Source organism: Nannospalax galili, unplaced genomic scaffold (genome assembly GCF_000622305.1).
Source record: "Nannospalax galili isolate Female #2095 unplaced genomic scaffold, S.galili_v1.0 scaffold77, whole genome shotgun sequence".
In the NCBI taxonomy this organism is placed as follows: domain Eukaryota; kingdom Metazoa; phylum Chordata; class Mammalia; order Rodentia; family Spalacidae; genus Nannospalax; species Nannospalax galili.
The window spans coordinates 3,694,775-3,708,380 of record NW_008341457.1 but is presented as its reverse complement, the minus strand read 5'-3'; the positions used below and the strand labels follow the sequence as shown (position 1 = coordinate 3,708,380).

Genomic DNA, 13,606 nt, shown 5'->3' with positions numbered 1-13,606 from the left:
ACACACACACACACACACACACACACACACACCTTCTCTTTCCAGCCTCTTTAGGTTTCTGGGCCTCCAGACATGATTGACTGGTTGACTCTTCACTCTCATGTATCTCTCCTCTCCCGTCCTCCAGTCTGCTCCTCCTCAGAGCAGCCTCCCCAGTCATCCTTTCCTTGCCCATCCCTGCACTGCCCATCCACTACACAGCCACGGGCTGACCTGTGTAGCGAGCACTGAGCACAGGAATGACCAGTGGCCCCCTCTCATGCCAGTGTCCTGCCCACCCCCAGCCCTGAGCTACCACATGGTGCATACAAAACACACAATACTCCGGACACCATCACCCCTCACTTCTACAGAGTGGGGAATCCCTGAGTGGCAGAGAAGGGGGGGGGGGGGGGGGATGAAAACTTTACCCCAAGGCTTACTCAGGCAGGGGACAGATCCCTGTCCCTAAGGGCACCAGGAAAAGTGATTTGAGGGTCCTACATTCATGCCAAGGGAGCATACAGTTTGTTTGTTTGTTTGTTTGTTTGTTTGTTTGCTTGTTTGAGACAGGGTCTCCCTGTAGCCCCAGCTGACCTGGAGCTTGCTATGTAGACCAGGCCGGCCTCAAATTCACAGAGATCTGCCTGCCTCTCCCTCCCAAATGGTGGGATTAAAGGCATGCGCTACCATCCCTAGCTCAGGAGCATACATTTATTATTTACTCATTTATTTATTTACAGAGTCTATTGTAGCCCAGGCTGCCTTCAAAGTCTCTATGTAGTCAAGGATGGCCTTGAACTTCTGATCCTCCTGCCTCTAGTTCCCAGGTTTCTGGCAAGTTATAAGAGCATTTAATGAGCTCCTACTGTGTGTAGGCACAAAGTCCAAGGCAAATGAATGAAATGAGTAATGGAATCTGCTGGGGTGATGGGGGAGGTGTCTGTTGTGTGCCTCAGTTTCTCCAGCTGTAAAATGGGATTGAAAAAGGCAATTTTAGCTCTAATATAAGGGTTAGATGTGAACAAACACAAAGTGCTTAAAAGAGGGCCTGGCCAAGCAGGCTACAATAAACAGCAAAACATGTTCAGGGGAGGGGGCAGTGTGAGTCACAGAAAAGAGTTGGCAGTGAAGACCTGGGAACAGCCTTAAAAACATCAGCCGGGCGTGGTGGCACATGCCTTTAATACCAGCACTTGGGAGGCAGAGGCAGGCGGATCTTTGTGAGTTTGAGGCCAGCCTGGTCTACATAGTGAGTTCCAAGACAGTTGGGGCTACAAGGAGACCCTGTCTCAAAAAGACAAAAGAAAAAAAAAAAAAATCAAAGCCAGGGACCCGAGAGCAGTTAAGAGCACTAGCTGCTCTTTCAGAGGCCCTGGGTTTGGTTCCCATGACCCACAATGGTGAGTCACAACATCTTGAAACTCCAGCTCTGGGGAGCCAATGCCTTCTGGCTTCCACAGGCACTTGCACTCATATATATAAACCCACAGACACAGAATTAAAATTTTTTTAAAATCTTTTAAAATTATTTTATGTTTTGTTTTGTTATTTGCTTTTTTGAGACAGGGTCTCCCTGTGGCTCCAGCTGGCCTGGAACTCACTATGTAGACCAGGCTGGCCTTGAACTCACAGAGATGTGCTTGCCTCAGTGCTGGGATTAAAGGCGTGTGCCACCATGCCCCAACCCACTAAACTTATTCTAAAATAATATAATTAATTAAATTAAAGCCTAGGGCTAGGGCTCAGAGGGTAAAGTGCTCCTCTATTCTGACATGCACAAAACCTTGGGCTCTATGCCCAGTACCCCATAAACCAGGTGTAGTAGTGCACAGCTGTCATCTCAGCATTCAGGAGATGGAGACAGGAGGATCAGGAGTTCAAGGTCTTCATCAGCTACATAGATAGCCTGGGCTACATGAGACTGTGATTTAAAAAAAAAAAATCCTGGGACTGGAGAGATGGCTCAGCAGTTAAGAGCATTGACTGTTCTTGCAGAGGACCCAGGTTCAAGTCACAGCACCCACATGGAGGCTGACAATCATCCACAACTCCAGTTTCAGGGGATCTGACCTCTTCTGATGTCCATGGGCATGGCACCAGTGCACTTACACACATGCAGGCAATGCACTCATACACATAAAAGAAAAAGTACCTTTACTTATAATGGCTTGATTTATGATAATGCAAACCACACACACACACACACACACACACACACACGTGTTTATTTTTTACTTTTTGTATTGTGTTCAGCAAGTCCAGGAAGTGTTCACTACCTTGTTTTAGATTTGTTTTGTTTTATTTTTATTTATTTATTTATTTTGGTCTTTTTTGAGACAGGGTCTCCCTGTAGCCCCAGCTGTCCTGGAACTCACTATGTAGACCAGGCTGGCCTTGAACTCACAGAGATCCACTTGCCTCTGCCTCCTGAGTGCTAAGGTTAAAGGTCACCACCATGCCCAGCTAAATTTATTTTATTTTCGTTTTATATGTATGAGTGTTTTGCCTGCATGTATGTAAGTACACTGTGTGTGCAATCCCTTCAGAGGCCAGAAGAAGGTGTCAGGTCCCCTGGAACTGGAGTTAAAGACAGTTGTTAGCTGTCATGTGGGTCCTAGGAACCAAACCTGGCTCTTCTGCTAAAGCAGCCAGTGCTGTTAACCACTGAGCCAGCTCTCCAGTTGCTGTCACCTTTTTTAAAGCAAGAAGATTTGGGGTGACGCACTGCCCTGCCAAGAGCAGCTGAGTGTTCACAGTCCATGTTGTGTGGGTTGGATCATTGGTGTGTGTGGAGGACAGAGGACTACCTGCAGGAGTCAGTTCTGCCACCACCACGTGGTCCCTGGGATGGAACTCAGGTTATCAGGCTTACCACAGAGCCATTCTTGGTGCCTTTCTACATTTGTATGGGTTTCTGGAAATCGTGATCCCACCAGAAGGCGAGCAGTATCTGTACCCATAATGCACTAAGACTAAAGCTAAAAATGAACGTTTCACCTACGCATTGGTCAGAATCCAAACACACTTGCTCACACAGGGTGCCGGGTACAAATGTGGGTAAACATTGCAGGGTGTGGGAAACACTGCAGGGTGGGGGAAATGCTGTTGCCTCCCTGCATGCAGAAACAGAGGCAGGTTCCAAAGTACCTTCTTCCCAGCTGAGAACGGTGGTGCAGGCCAGGCCTGTCACCCTAGCGCGTGGGAGATTGAGGCAGGAAGATGGCTGTCAGTTCCCAACCTGTACTGCAGAAGATGCTGTCTCAAACAAAACAATGCTAAGCCATCTTCATTGGATAGAAGACCTTGTGTAGGGTTGGCAAGATGGCTCAGTGGAAGAAGGAGCTTGCCGCAAAGTCTGACCTCCAGAGTTTGATTCCTAGTTTGATTCCACACAGTGGAAGGAGAGACCCACTCCTGAAAGTTGGTCTTTGACCTCTACCCTCCAGTCATAGCATGTGCAAACAGGAACATACACACACACACACACACACACACACACACACACACATAATAACTGTAAAAGAACTTTTATTTTGGGTCTTTTTGAGACAGGGTCTCCCTGTAGCCCGAGCTGTCCTGGAACTCACTATGTAGACCAGGCTGGCCTTGAACTCACAGAGATCCATCTGCCTCTGCCTCCCGAGTGCTGGGATTGAAGGCTAAAGGCATGCGCTACCATGCCCGGCAAAGGAACTTTTTTAAAGGTGTGTTTAAGAGGAGAACCTTAGGGGATGGGGAGATGATTCAGCTGGTAGGAGCAATGAGAACTTGAGTTTGAATCCCCAGCACTCACATAACATGCTGGGTGCTTGTACCTCCAACACTGGGGGAGTGGGCATCACTGGATTCCCAGTGAGCATCTAATTCAGTGAGAGACTCTGTCTCAAGGCAAGAAGTCAGATAAAACAGGAGAGTGGCTTATGTCCTGTGCTCCGGCCTAACACACAAGAATGAGTCTGCACACTGCCATGCATGTGCCACACATACAATACATAAATAAATGCAAATAGTTAATTTTTTTTCTAGGAGTGCTGGCACAAGTCCTTAATCCCAGCACTCTGGAAGCAGAGGCAGGTGGATTTCTGTGAGTTCAAGGCCAGCCTGGTCTACATAGTGAGTTTCAGGCCAGCTAGGGCTACAGGGAGACCCAAACTTGTTAGGATTTTTTTTTTTAAATTTTTAATGAACCTTAGTTTTACATGGCAGCTAATGCCTGTCATCCAAGTATCAGGGAAAATGAGACATGTGGACTGTTGAGAGGGCCCATCCTGGGCCATGTAAGGAGAGGGAGTTCTAATCCAGCCTGGGCTACAGGGTGAAATTCCAGTGAGGGGCTGGGGGCATGGCTCAGGGGCAGAGTGACAGCCCAGAATCTCCCAGTAAGGGGCTAGAGTGTGGCTCAGGAGTAGAGTGGCCACCTAGAATTCCTCAGTGAGGGGCTGGGGTGTGGCTGTGAAGTACAGTGACAGCCTAGAACCTCCCAGTGAGGGGCTGGGGATGTGGCTCAGGGATAGAGTGACAGTCTAGGATCCCCATTGAGGGGCTGGGGGTGTGACTCAGGGTAGAGTGACAGCCTAGAATCCCCCCCAGTGAGGGGCTGGGGGTGTGGCTCAGGGGTAGAGTGACAGCCTGGAATCCCCAGTGAGGGGCTGGGGGCGTGGTTCAAGGGTAGAGTCACAGCCTAGAATCAACTAGTGAGGGGCTAGAGGTGGAGCTAAGGGGTTGAGTGACAGACTAGAATTCTCCAGTGAGGGGTTGGGGTGTGGCTCAGAGACAGAGTGACAGCCTAGGATTTCCCAGTGAGGGGCTAGGTCGTGGCACAGGGATAGAGTGACAGCCTACAATCCCCTAGTGAGGGGCTAGGGGCGTGGCTCAGGGGTACAGCCCCTGTCTGACAAAGTCCAAGCCCTGGTTCTATTCCCAGCACCAAAAACATAAGAGAAAATAACATGAGATGAGGGAAAGAATGGCTGTAAAGCAGTTTCTAGATCGATCACAAAGGAAGCTAGTGAAAGGCCATGAGGGGTTGAGGGAGCCGGCAGTCTCCACCTTGACTGGGAATCAGGAATCTACTGTCACACACAAATGGCATCTTGAATAACACATAGTCCCAGTTTGGTGATGCTGCCCCCTGGCTGCAGAGGGATCAGCTGTGTGGCCATCAGCTCCAGCTGCAGCCTAGCTGAGGCCTGTGGGCTCTGCTTGGCTCAGGGCTCTTGTCCTTCGGATGGAGCTATTCAAAAACCAACACCACCATCTGCACCTAGTATGCGCCAAGTGAATGCATGTACTATCTTCTATTTTTAGACCTCCTAAATCTCCCTCCACAGCTGGTTTACTCCATCAAGGACTCTGGGGTGGGGGTGGGGTGCTGCAGCCCTAAGGAAGGGATTCTGGGAGGGCACACAGACACACCAGCAGAAGCTGAAGGTTTGAATTCAGATGCCTAGAATCTCCCAGTAAGGGTCTGGAGTGTGGCTCAGGGGTAGAATGACAGCCTAGGATCCCCCTCAGGGGTAGAGTGGCAGCCTAGAGAGACTATTGAAGAAGGATAACCGTGCACAGCACCCAGGTTCGCCCTCTTTGTCCTGCCCACTGGTTCCCCAGCACCCATTCCGGCTCCAGCAGCTCCAGTCTTGTGTTTTGGAGGGAGGATCCAATCTCCTGGGGTGCAATCACACTACAGCACCCTTTTGTGTCTGTGGAACTCCTACTCCACCTGCAAAGCCCTCCACCTAGCATCCCAGCACCCGGTACTCTCTGGCTCCCAGGTGCTGACTCTTGCCCACCCCTCAGCGTGCAAGCCTCTCTCTGGACCGCTCCCCACTCACCTCCACAAAATAAAAGCAAGGCAGGAGCGTCATGCTGTCCTTCCTAGGCCTATTCTTCTCCTTCACCGCAATCATGGTGACGTGAGGCTGAGGCTGGAGAATGACAAAGGCGCGCTGAGGAGCAGGAAATGCGCAGATGGGGACCCCAGATAAGGAAGATCACCCCGGTGCCTGGCGCGGACAGGAGGGGCGTACAGGGTGGCCCCGGGACACTGAGTCTGCAAAGGAGGGGGTCCCTTGGAATGGGGGACTCAGGGAAGGGGAGACTTTGGAATGGGGAGGTGGGGGCTAGGGATCCCAGCGCGCACGCGGTTCGCTCACCTGGCGCGTGCAGGGCGGAGCTGGCTGCAAAACCCCGACACAAAGCCAGGGGTTCCCAGGGTGGGATGGAGGGGGTGGAGGAGTGCAATGGAGGTGATGGAAGGGGTGTGATGTCAGGATCTAGGGGTTCCCCCCAGAGGCCCCGCAGAGGCCTGTGCGCGGTGCACCAGGCTAGGCTCTTTGTCTGCGCGCTTTGCAGCTAGCTCGGCAGGGTCTCCGCCTTGTCCCCGCCCCAGACTCCGGAGCCTCCTCCTCCCGCGGCTCTGCAGGTCTCTGGGTCTCTGAGATCCCGCAGGAGATCCCGATTTGGTATCCTTTCCCTGCGCTTCTGCGCGCAATCTCTGTGCGCCCTGCTCGCGCTGGCGTCTCGGGTGGACCCAGGGGGGCGCTGCAGGGCGGGGTCGGGGGGCGCCCGCAGCTCAGATTCTCGTTTCCCGGGTCTCTCACGGTCCCCGGGTCCCTGGCCCCCGCGTCCTTACTGCCGGCAGCTCACTGGAGTCGGTTTCCATGGTGAGATCCCTGGGCACCCGAGCGAAAAGAGACAAAGACGCTGAGGTGGAGGGCTGCCCTCCCCTCCTCTCCTCCCTCCTCTTCTTCCCCCTTCCCCCTACTTCCCTCCTCTTTACCTCCTCCCCCTCCTTCTTCCCCTCTCCCTCCTTCCAACCGCCCGGACTCCACTTCTCTGACCCTGAGCCGCTGGTTCCAGGAGATAAAGGAATGCAATGTGCACTTATGCAGTGTTTGCTGTTTGCAGGTAGTTCCTGGGAAGTAGGGATTAGCTGACCTCACCCCCATCTCAGATGGGGAAACTGAGTCCCAGTGTTTGAAGTTGCCAGGTCTGGAAAGAGTTTTTCTTCCATTAGGCTATTCATCCTCCTGCGCACCTACTGTATACACAGCCCTAAACAGATACTTGGGACATTGGGAACTGAGACCCAAGCTGTGAGCATCTCCCCCCGCCCCCTCTCTCAATGGGGTCCAATAAGACAGTAAGATCCAGCTCGCCTGGAACTCACTATGTAGCCCAGGCTGGCTTGGATCTCACACTGCTTGCTTCTGCCTCCTGGTGCTGGGATAAAGGTGAGCATCACCATGCCCTGCCTCAGAGTCTACTTAAAGCCAAATGTGGTCCTGCACACCTGTCATCTCAGCATTCAGGAGGCTGAGGCAGGAAGATTGCTGTGAGTTCCAGCACGGACTGGACTACACAGACAGACCTTGTTTTAGGATGATAAAAAGAAGGGTCTGGGGACATGGATCAGTCTCTAAAGTCTTGCAGCATGAGGACCTCAGTTTAATCCTCAGAACCCACATAAAACCTGTCATGGTGTTGCATGCCTTTAATCCTAGCAAAGGCAAGCAAATCTCTGTGAGTTCAAGGCCAACCTGGTCTACATAGTGAGTTCCAGGCCAGCTGGGGCTACAGGGGGACCCTGTCTCAAAAAGACTGAAAAAAAAAAAACAAAAAAAAAACCTGTCAAAAATTTTCTATATGGTAACAGGGCTGGAATTCCTGCCTAGGGAGGCCTCAAGTTGAAAGAGCAAGTACTCCTGCCCAAGAGGGACAGCGCCTTTAAAGGGACTGCAAAAGAGGAGCCCGGTGTCACCACAGGCATATCACCTCAGCAGTCAGGAACTCAAGGCAGGAGAATGGCTGTGCATGCCTTTAATCCCAGCACTCAGGAGGCAGAGAAGCAGGCAGATCCCTGTGAGGTCCAGGCTAGCCTGGGCTACATTAGACTCCTACTTCTGAGGTCAATTCAGCCCTGATCACATGCCCCACATCATGAACCCTGGACCCCATAAGGAGACAGACAGAGGAGGCAGAACCCTCAGTCCATTCACCCTAGTGGCAGGGGAGGCCAGGGTCCCCCCCTCAAAATGCTGGGAAATGAACCCCACACAGGATGAAGCCTGGGACAGGGTAGGACTGTGTGTGGTGCAATCGCTCAGAACTGACGCTCCAGCTTATCCTGGTGGTTCAGTTGTGTAAGAGGAAGTTCTGGAAATGATTCGCAAGTCCGGGAACCCTGTGAACCTCTGCCAACATGACTGTTCAAAATGAAACCACAGCGGTGTTTTCTTTCCTCCAGTCCTCCAGTACCATCACCTGTTTCTCTTTTGGTGGGTTTTGGTTGTTTTTTGCTTGTTTGTGGGATTTTTTTGTTGTTTGTTTGAGACAGGGTCTCTCTGTAGCCCCAGCTGGCCTGGAACTCACTAAATAGAGCAGGGTGGCCTTGATCTCAGAGATTCACCTGCCTCTGCCTCCCGAGTGCTGAGATTAAAGGCCATCTACGCCACCATGCCCAATTTTGTGGGTTTTTTAAAATTAAATTTATTTTGGGACTCGTAAGATGGCTCAGCAAATACAGGGGCTTGCTGCCAAGTCTGAAGACGGGAGTTCAATCCCTAGATCCCTATATGGGTCCTCTGATCTTTACACACAGGTGCCCATGACAGCTACACACATCTGTGAACCTGGCCCAGTGTCTTGAAGGGGTAGAATCACCCTTTGATTAACAACCATTATGGTGCTGGGGTTGGGACTCAGTGGATAGAGTGCTTATAGCTCAGATGGTAGTGCTTTTTGCTCAGTGTGTTTATAGCTTAGTGAGTAGAGTGCTTGTAACTAGGTTAGTGCAGTGCTTGTACCTCAGTGGGTAGAGTGCTCACCTAGCATGTACAAGGTCTTGGGTTCATCCCCAGCACCACATAAACCAGACATTGTGGTACATACCTATCATCACAGCATTGAGGAGGCTGAGGTGGAAGATCAGGAGTTCAGGGTCATCCTCTGCTACATAGAGAGTTTGGGACCAGCCTAGGCTACATGAGAACCTGCCTCAAATAAACATACCAAATGAGGGGGAAGGAATTAATGCCCAGAGAAAATCCAGACAGGAAGAGGCCAACAGAGGCCCAGCACTGAGTAAGTTGAAGCTGGGTGGGTGTCCCTCAAGGCTGTGGCCACAAAGTCCCTTGACCCAAGACCCCAGTGGGGATGAACAGCAGCTCGCTTCCCAAGCTCCCAGGGGACCCTGAGTCTGAAGCACCTCCAATGTCCTCCCTTACCCCAGGCTGGAGGAGGAAGTGGGGACTCCTAGCCAGGCTGCTCAACGGCTCCCAACAGAGCTGGCTATAAAAGGGGCCTGGCAGGCTTGGGGCACAGGAACCTGACCATGACCGGAAGCCACAGATCCCCCAGCTCCATGCTCGCTTGGCTCCTGCAGGCCCTGCTTCTGGGCGGTGAGTGAAGCCGCCTGTATTGCCCTGCATTCTCCTGGGACAGGTGGGGAGATGGGGGTGGCCCCTGTTCACCTCCTGGCTAAAGGCTTGGGAGGGGGTGCACAAGAAGAGGGAAGCCCTAGGCACTCTCTCCTCCCTTCCTCCCTCCCTCCCCCCCCCCCGCCCCCCCCCCCCTCCCTCCCTCCCTCCCTCCCTCCCTCCCTCCCTTCCTTCTTTCCTTCCTTCCTTTCCTCCTTTCTTTCTTGTCTTTTATTTTTTGAGACAGGGTCTCCCTGCAGCCACAGCTGGCCTAAAACTCGCTATGTAGACCAGGTTGGCCTTGATCTTGTAGAGATCCTCATGCCTCTGCTTTCTGAGTGCTGGGGTTAAAGGCGAGCACCACCATGCCCAGCTATGTTTTTCTTTTTTTGAGACAGGGTCTCATGTAGGCTGGCCTCAACTTCACTATGTAACTGAAAATGACCCTGAACTCCTGATCCTCCTGCCTTAGCCTCCTGAGTTGGGATGACAGGCATGAGCATCCACATCAAGTTTATATGGTGCTGAGGATGAACCCAGGGCTTTGTGCATGCTAGGCCAGCACTCTACCCACTGAGGTCCAAGCACTTTACCCACTGAGCTACAAGCACACCACCAACTGAGCCCCAGCATACCCTCTTTTTTTTTTTTCTTAAAAGTCTCTTTAACAATGGGGCCCTGACCCTTCCTGTAAACAATGTGCAGGGAACTACAGCTGGGCTTGGTGGTTCAGGCCTTTAATTCCAGAGAGTCTGAGGCAGGAGGATTACTGGGAATTCTGAGGCCAGCCTAGTCTTCATAATGAGACCCTATCTTAAGATAATAAAATATTAATCACAGATTCAAGCCATCTGCTCCTGTCCCTCCCCAGGTGCCAAGCCAATGTCCCATGGTATTGGGTGGTCACTTCCTCCCAGACTGGGAGACCATGGCTTGAGAGGGACAAGGTCTCCCTGGTGTCACACAGCAGGCAGGGACACCTTCAGGCTGGGGTCTTGACACCTGTCTCCCCCAGGAGTTATCCAGGCGGCTAGGATCATGGGTGGACATGAGGCTCAGCCCCACTCTCGACCCTACATGGCTTCCCTGCAGCTAAGAACGTCCTCCCAGAGCCACTTCTGTGGTGGGACGCTGATCCACCCGAGGTTCGTGCTGACTGCTGCCCATTGCCTGCAGGACATGTGAGTGACAGAGGCTGTTGGGGGCAGGGAAGCTGGAAAGATTCCTGATAACCATCTCACTCAATATATGCCACAGTTGGAACATTCTGCCTGCCTAGAACCCCTCCAAGTGAGGGGCTGGAGGCATGGCTCAGAGGAAGAGTGACAGCCTAGAATCCCTCAGTGAGGGAATGGGGGCATGGCCTATTGGTAGCGGTCTTTGTAGCACGTGAGAGGCCCTTTTCCATGCAAAAATCAAACAGAACCTGCCACCCTTAACCTGCAGCCCCTGGCAGCTGGTGACGGTGGTCCTGGGTGCCCACGACGTGCTGAGTCCAGAGCCCACACAGCAGAAGTTCATCATCACCCAGGTCTTCCAAAACAACTACAATCCAGAGGAGAACCTCAACGACATTCTCCTGGTTCAGGTGGACTGGGCTGTGGGATGTATGCCTGGAACACAGACTTATTGAGCACCTACTATATGCCATGCTAGGACTATGAACCTGTGGGGCTCAGATGATGAAAAACACGTGGCCAGAACTGTGCTTCCTGCCTGGTGGTCGTGGTTGGAGTTTAGGTTAGGGTTAGGACTAGGGCTAGGTTAGCATTAGGGTTAGAGTTACTGTTAGTAATAGGGTTAGGGTTAAGTTTAAAGTTAGGGATAGGGTTTGGGTTTTGGTTAGGGATATGGTTAGGTGTAGGGATAAGTTTAAGGTTAGGGTTAAGGTTAGGGATAGTGTTAGGGTTACAGTTAGGGTTAGGACTAGATATAGGGTTAGGGTCACCAGTTATGGTCAGGGTCAGGGTCAATGATAGTCTTAGGGTTAGGGGTTCTTCCCATTAAAGAACCAGCTTCCTGCAGAGAATTTTTTTGATATATTGGATTGGAGAATTTTCTTTGTTGTATGTTTTCCTCTATGAATCTGTGAAGTTGTAGAGAGAACTGTGCACACAGCTGGTGCTCAATAAATGATCTTGGCGGGATCTGGCCCTTACAAAGATTGTGAGGGAGTCCTGGATGCCTGGGAGGTGGTGGTGTGGGTGGGACAAGACCTCACGTTGCCTACTCCCCCAGCTGGACCGCGCGGCATCCCTCGGAGCAGAGGTGGCGGTGGCCCCGCTGCCTCAGCAGGACCAGCCGCTGTCCCAGGGCACCCGCTGTCGCTGTCTGGCCATGGGCTGGGGCCGCCTGGGCACCCGAGCACCTGTTCCCCGCGTGTTGCAGGAGCTGAATGTCACCGTAGTCACCTTCTTGTGCAGGGTGCACAATGTGTGCACGCTGGTGCCTAGGCGCGCGGCTGGCATCTGCTTTGAGAGTGTGGGGCGTGGCTTTGGCGGGGGCCTGACACAGGGGCGGGGCTTATGATGTTAGGGGTGGAGACTGTGAAGTGGGCCGGGCTCCAGCAAGAGTAATAAGAGGCGTGGCTTAAGAGAGTTCCTGTCTCTTGGCTGGGCTGTGATCGGGGGAGGGCCTTGGGAAGGGAACTCTGGGCCCGGGGCTCTAGTATGCCTGGGTTAATGGGACGCCTGAGGGCTGGGTTGCAGGGGTTGGGGGTGGGGCTCTGCTGAGGGCGGGGCTTTGCAGTGCCAGGGTCTCAAGAAGAGACAGGTTTGCTGCAGGAAGAGACCGTGGGCAGCGGGTCCGGCCCCACCTCTTGTCTGTGTCCCACTCTGACCGTCGGTGTCTACACCTGGGCACCATCCATTGTAAGGGTCAGCAGTCAGCTTGTGAAACAGCCCTGACCCCCTAGAGCACAGTAGGCAGTCTCTGATGCCCGGTGCCTTTGTGTGCTGGGTCTCCTCTTCAGTCTGCATTAGAGCTACTCAGACTGTATCCAGCAGGAGGCTAATAAATGCCACTTGGTCACTCCTTGGGGCTCGCCTAGAGGACTGACCCACCTGTTCCTCTACGCCAGGGAGACTCGGGTGGCCCCCTGATCTGTGATGGAGTTCTTCACGGAGTAGACTCCTTCGTGATCCGGGAGTGTGCCTCCCTCCAGTACCCCGATTTCTTCGCCAGGGTGTCAATGTATGTGGACTGGATTCACAGGGTACTGCGCAGCACGGGCGACTCCCAATTCTGACTCTGAACCTCACCCCTAACTTCCACCCAACTCTAACCCCAATCCAACCCATCCCAACCCAATCCCAATCCCAACCCAACCTGTCTCGACCAACCCAAACCCAATGGAAACCCCAACTGAACCCTGAGACCCTGGCCCCAAGACTCCTCTCTGCACCCCAAATGGCCCAGCACTGAGCTCTACTAGGGAAATTTTGGGCACAGTGGATCTTTCAAGGTTTTTCCTACCTGGTGTCCACTCCAGCGATCCTAGCTCCTTCATGTCGCGCCCCCAGAGCGTGGCTGACTCTGTCACCCTCTCCACATGGCCTCAATAAAAGCTGAATCTATTCTAAAGTGCTGACTCCAGTCTCTCTCCCTGGGGTGACTTGGGATCTTCCCAGAGCCTCAGTGTCCAAGGTGGGACAAGGACTCATTGCAAGAGAGGGGTGCAGAGCTGGAGAGCTGGCTCAGAGGTTACAGCACTGGCTGCTCTTGCAGAGGACCTGGGTTCAGTTCCCAGCACCCACACAAGCAAAGGCCCTAGCTGGGGCCTGATCTACACTCCTGGGAAGGGCAGGGGACTTCCCTCTTTCTGCAGCCCAGAAGAGGAAAAGAGATGGAAGTCAGACATCTGCCAGGGTTAGTGGGGCTCAGCCAGGGGCTCAAGACACCTTCAACTTCAGCAGGGACTGCACTCTGATTTATTTACTGTGCTGCCACCTGGTGGCAGGGGAACAGGCCAAGCTGGTGCCCCTTTTCCAGTCTTGTTCTGTTTTTTGTATCCCAGGTTTCATGTATCCCAGGTTGGTCCCAAACTCACCATGTAACTCCTGACCCTCCTGCCTCCACCTCTTGAGTGCTGGGATGACAGGTGTGTGCTACCATACCTGGTTTATGTGGTTCTGGGGATAAACCCAGGGCCTCATGCATGCTAGGAAAACACTCTACCCACAGAGCTACATGCACTCTATGCACTGAGC

General features: G+C 52.7%; 1 protein-coding gene across 1 annotated transcript; it reads left to right on the top strand.

Annotated features, from left to right (window-relative positions):
* Window positions 1-9,230: 9,230 nt before the first annotated feature.
* Window positions 9,231-12,948, top strand: Prtn3 (proteinase 3). The gene is made up of 5 exons (XM_017799115.2): window positions 9,231-9,380; window positions 10,414-10,579; window positions 10,845-10,986; window positions 11,637-11,879; window positions 12,478-12,948. Exons 1-5 carry the CDS (start codon window positions 9,314-9,316, stop codon window positions 12,643-12,645), a joined length of 786 nt encoding a protein of 261 aa, XP_017654604.1. The 5' UTR covers window positions 9,231-9,313; the 3' UTR covers window positions 12,646-12,948.
* Window positions 12,949-13,606: the final 658 nt, after the last annotated feature.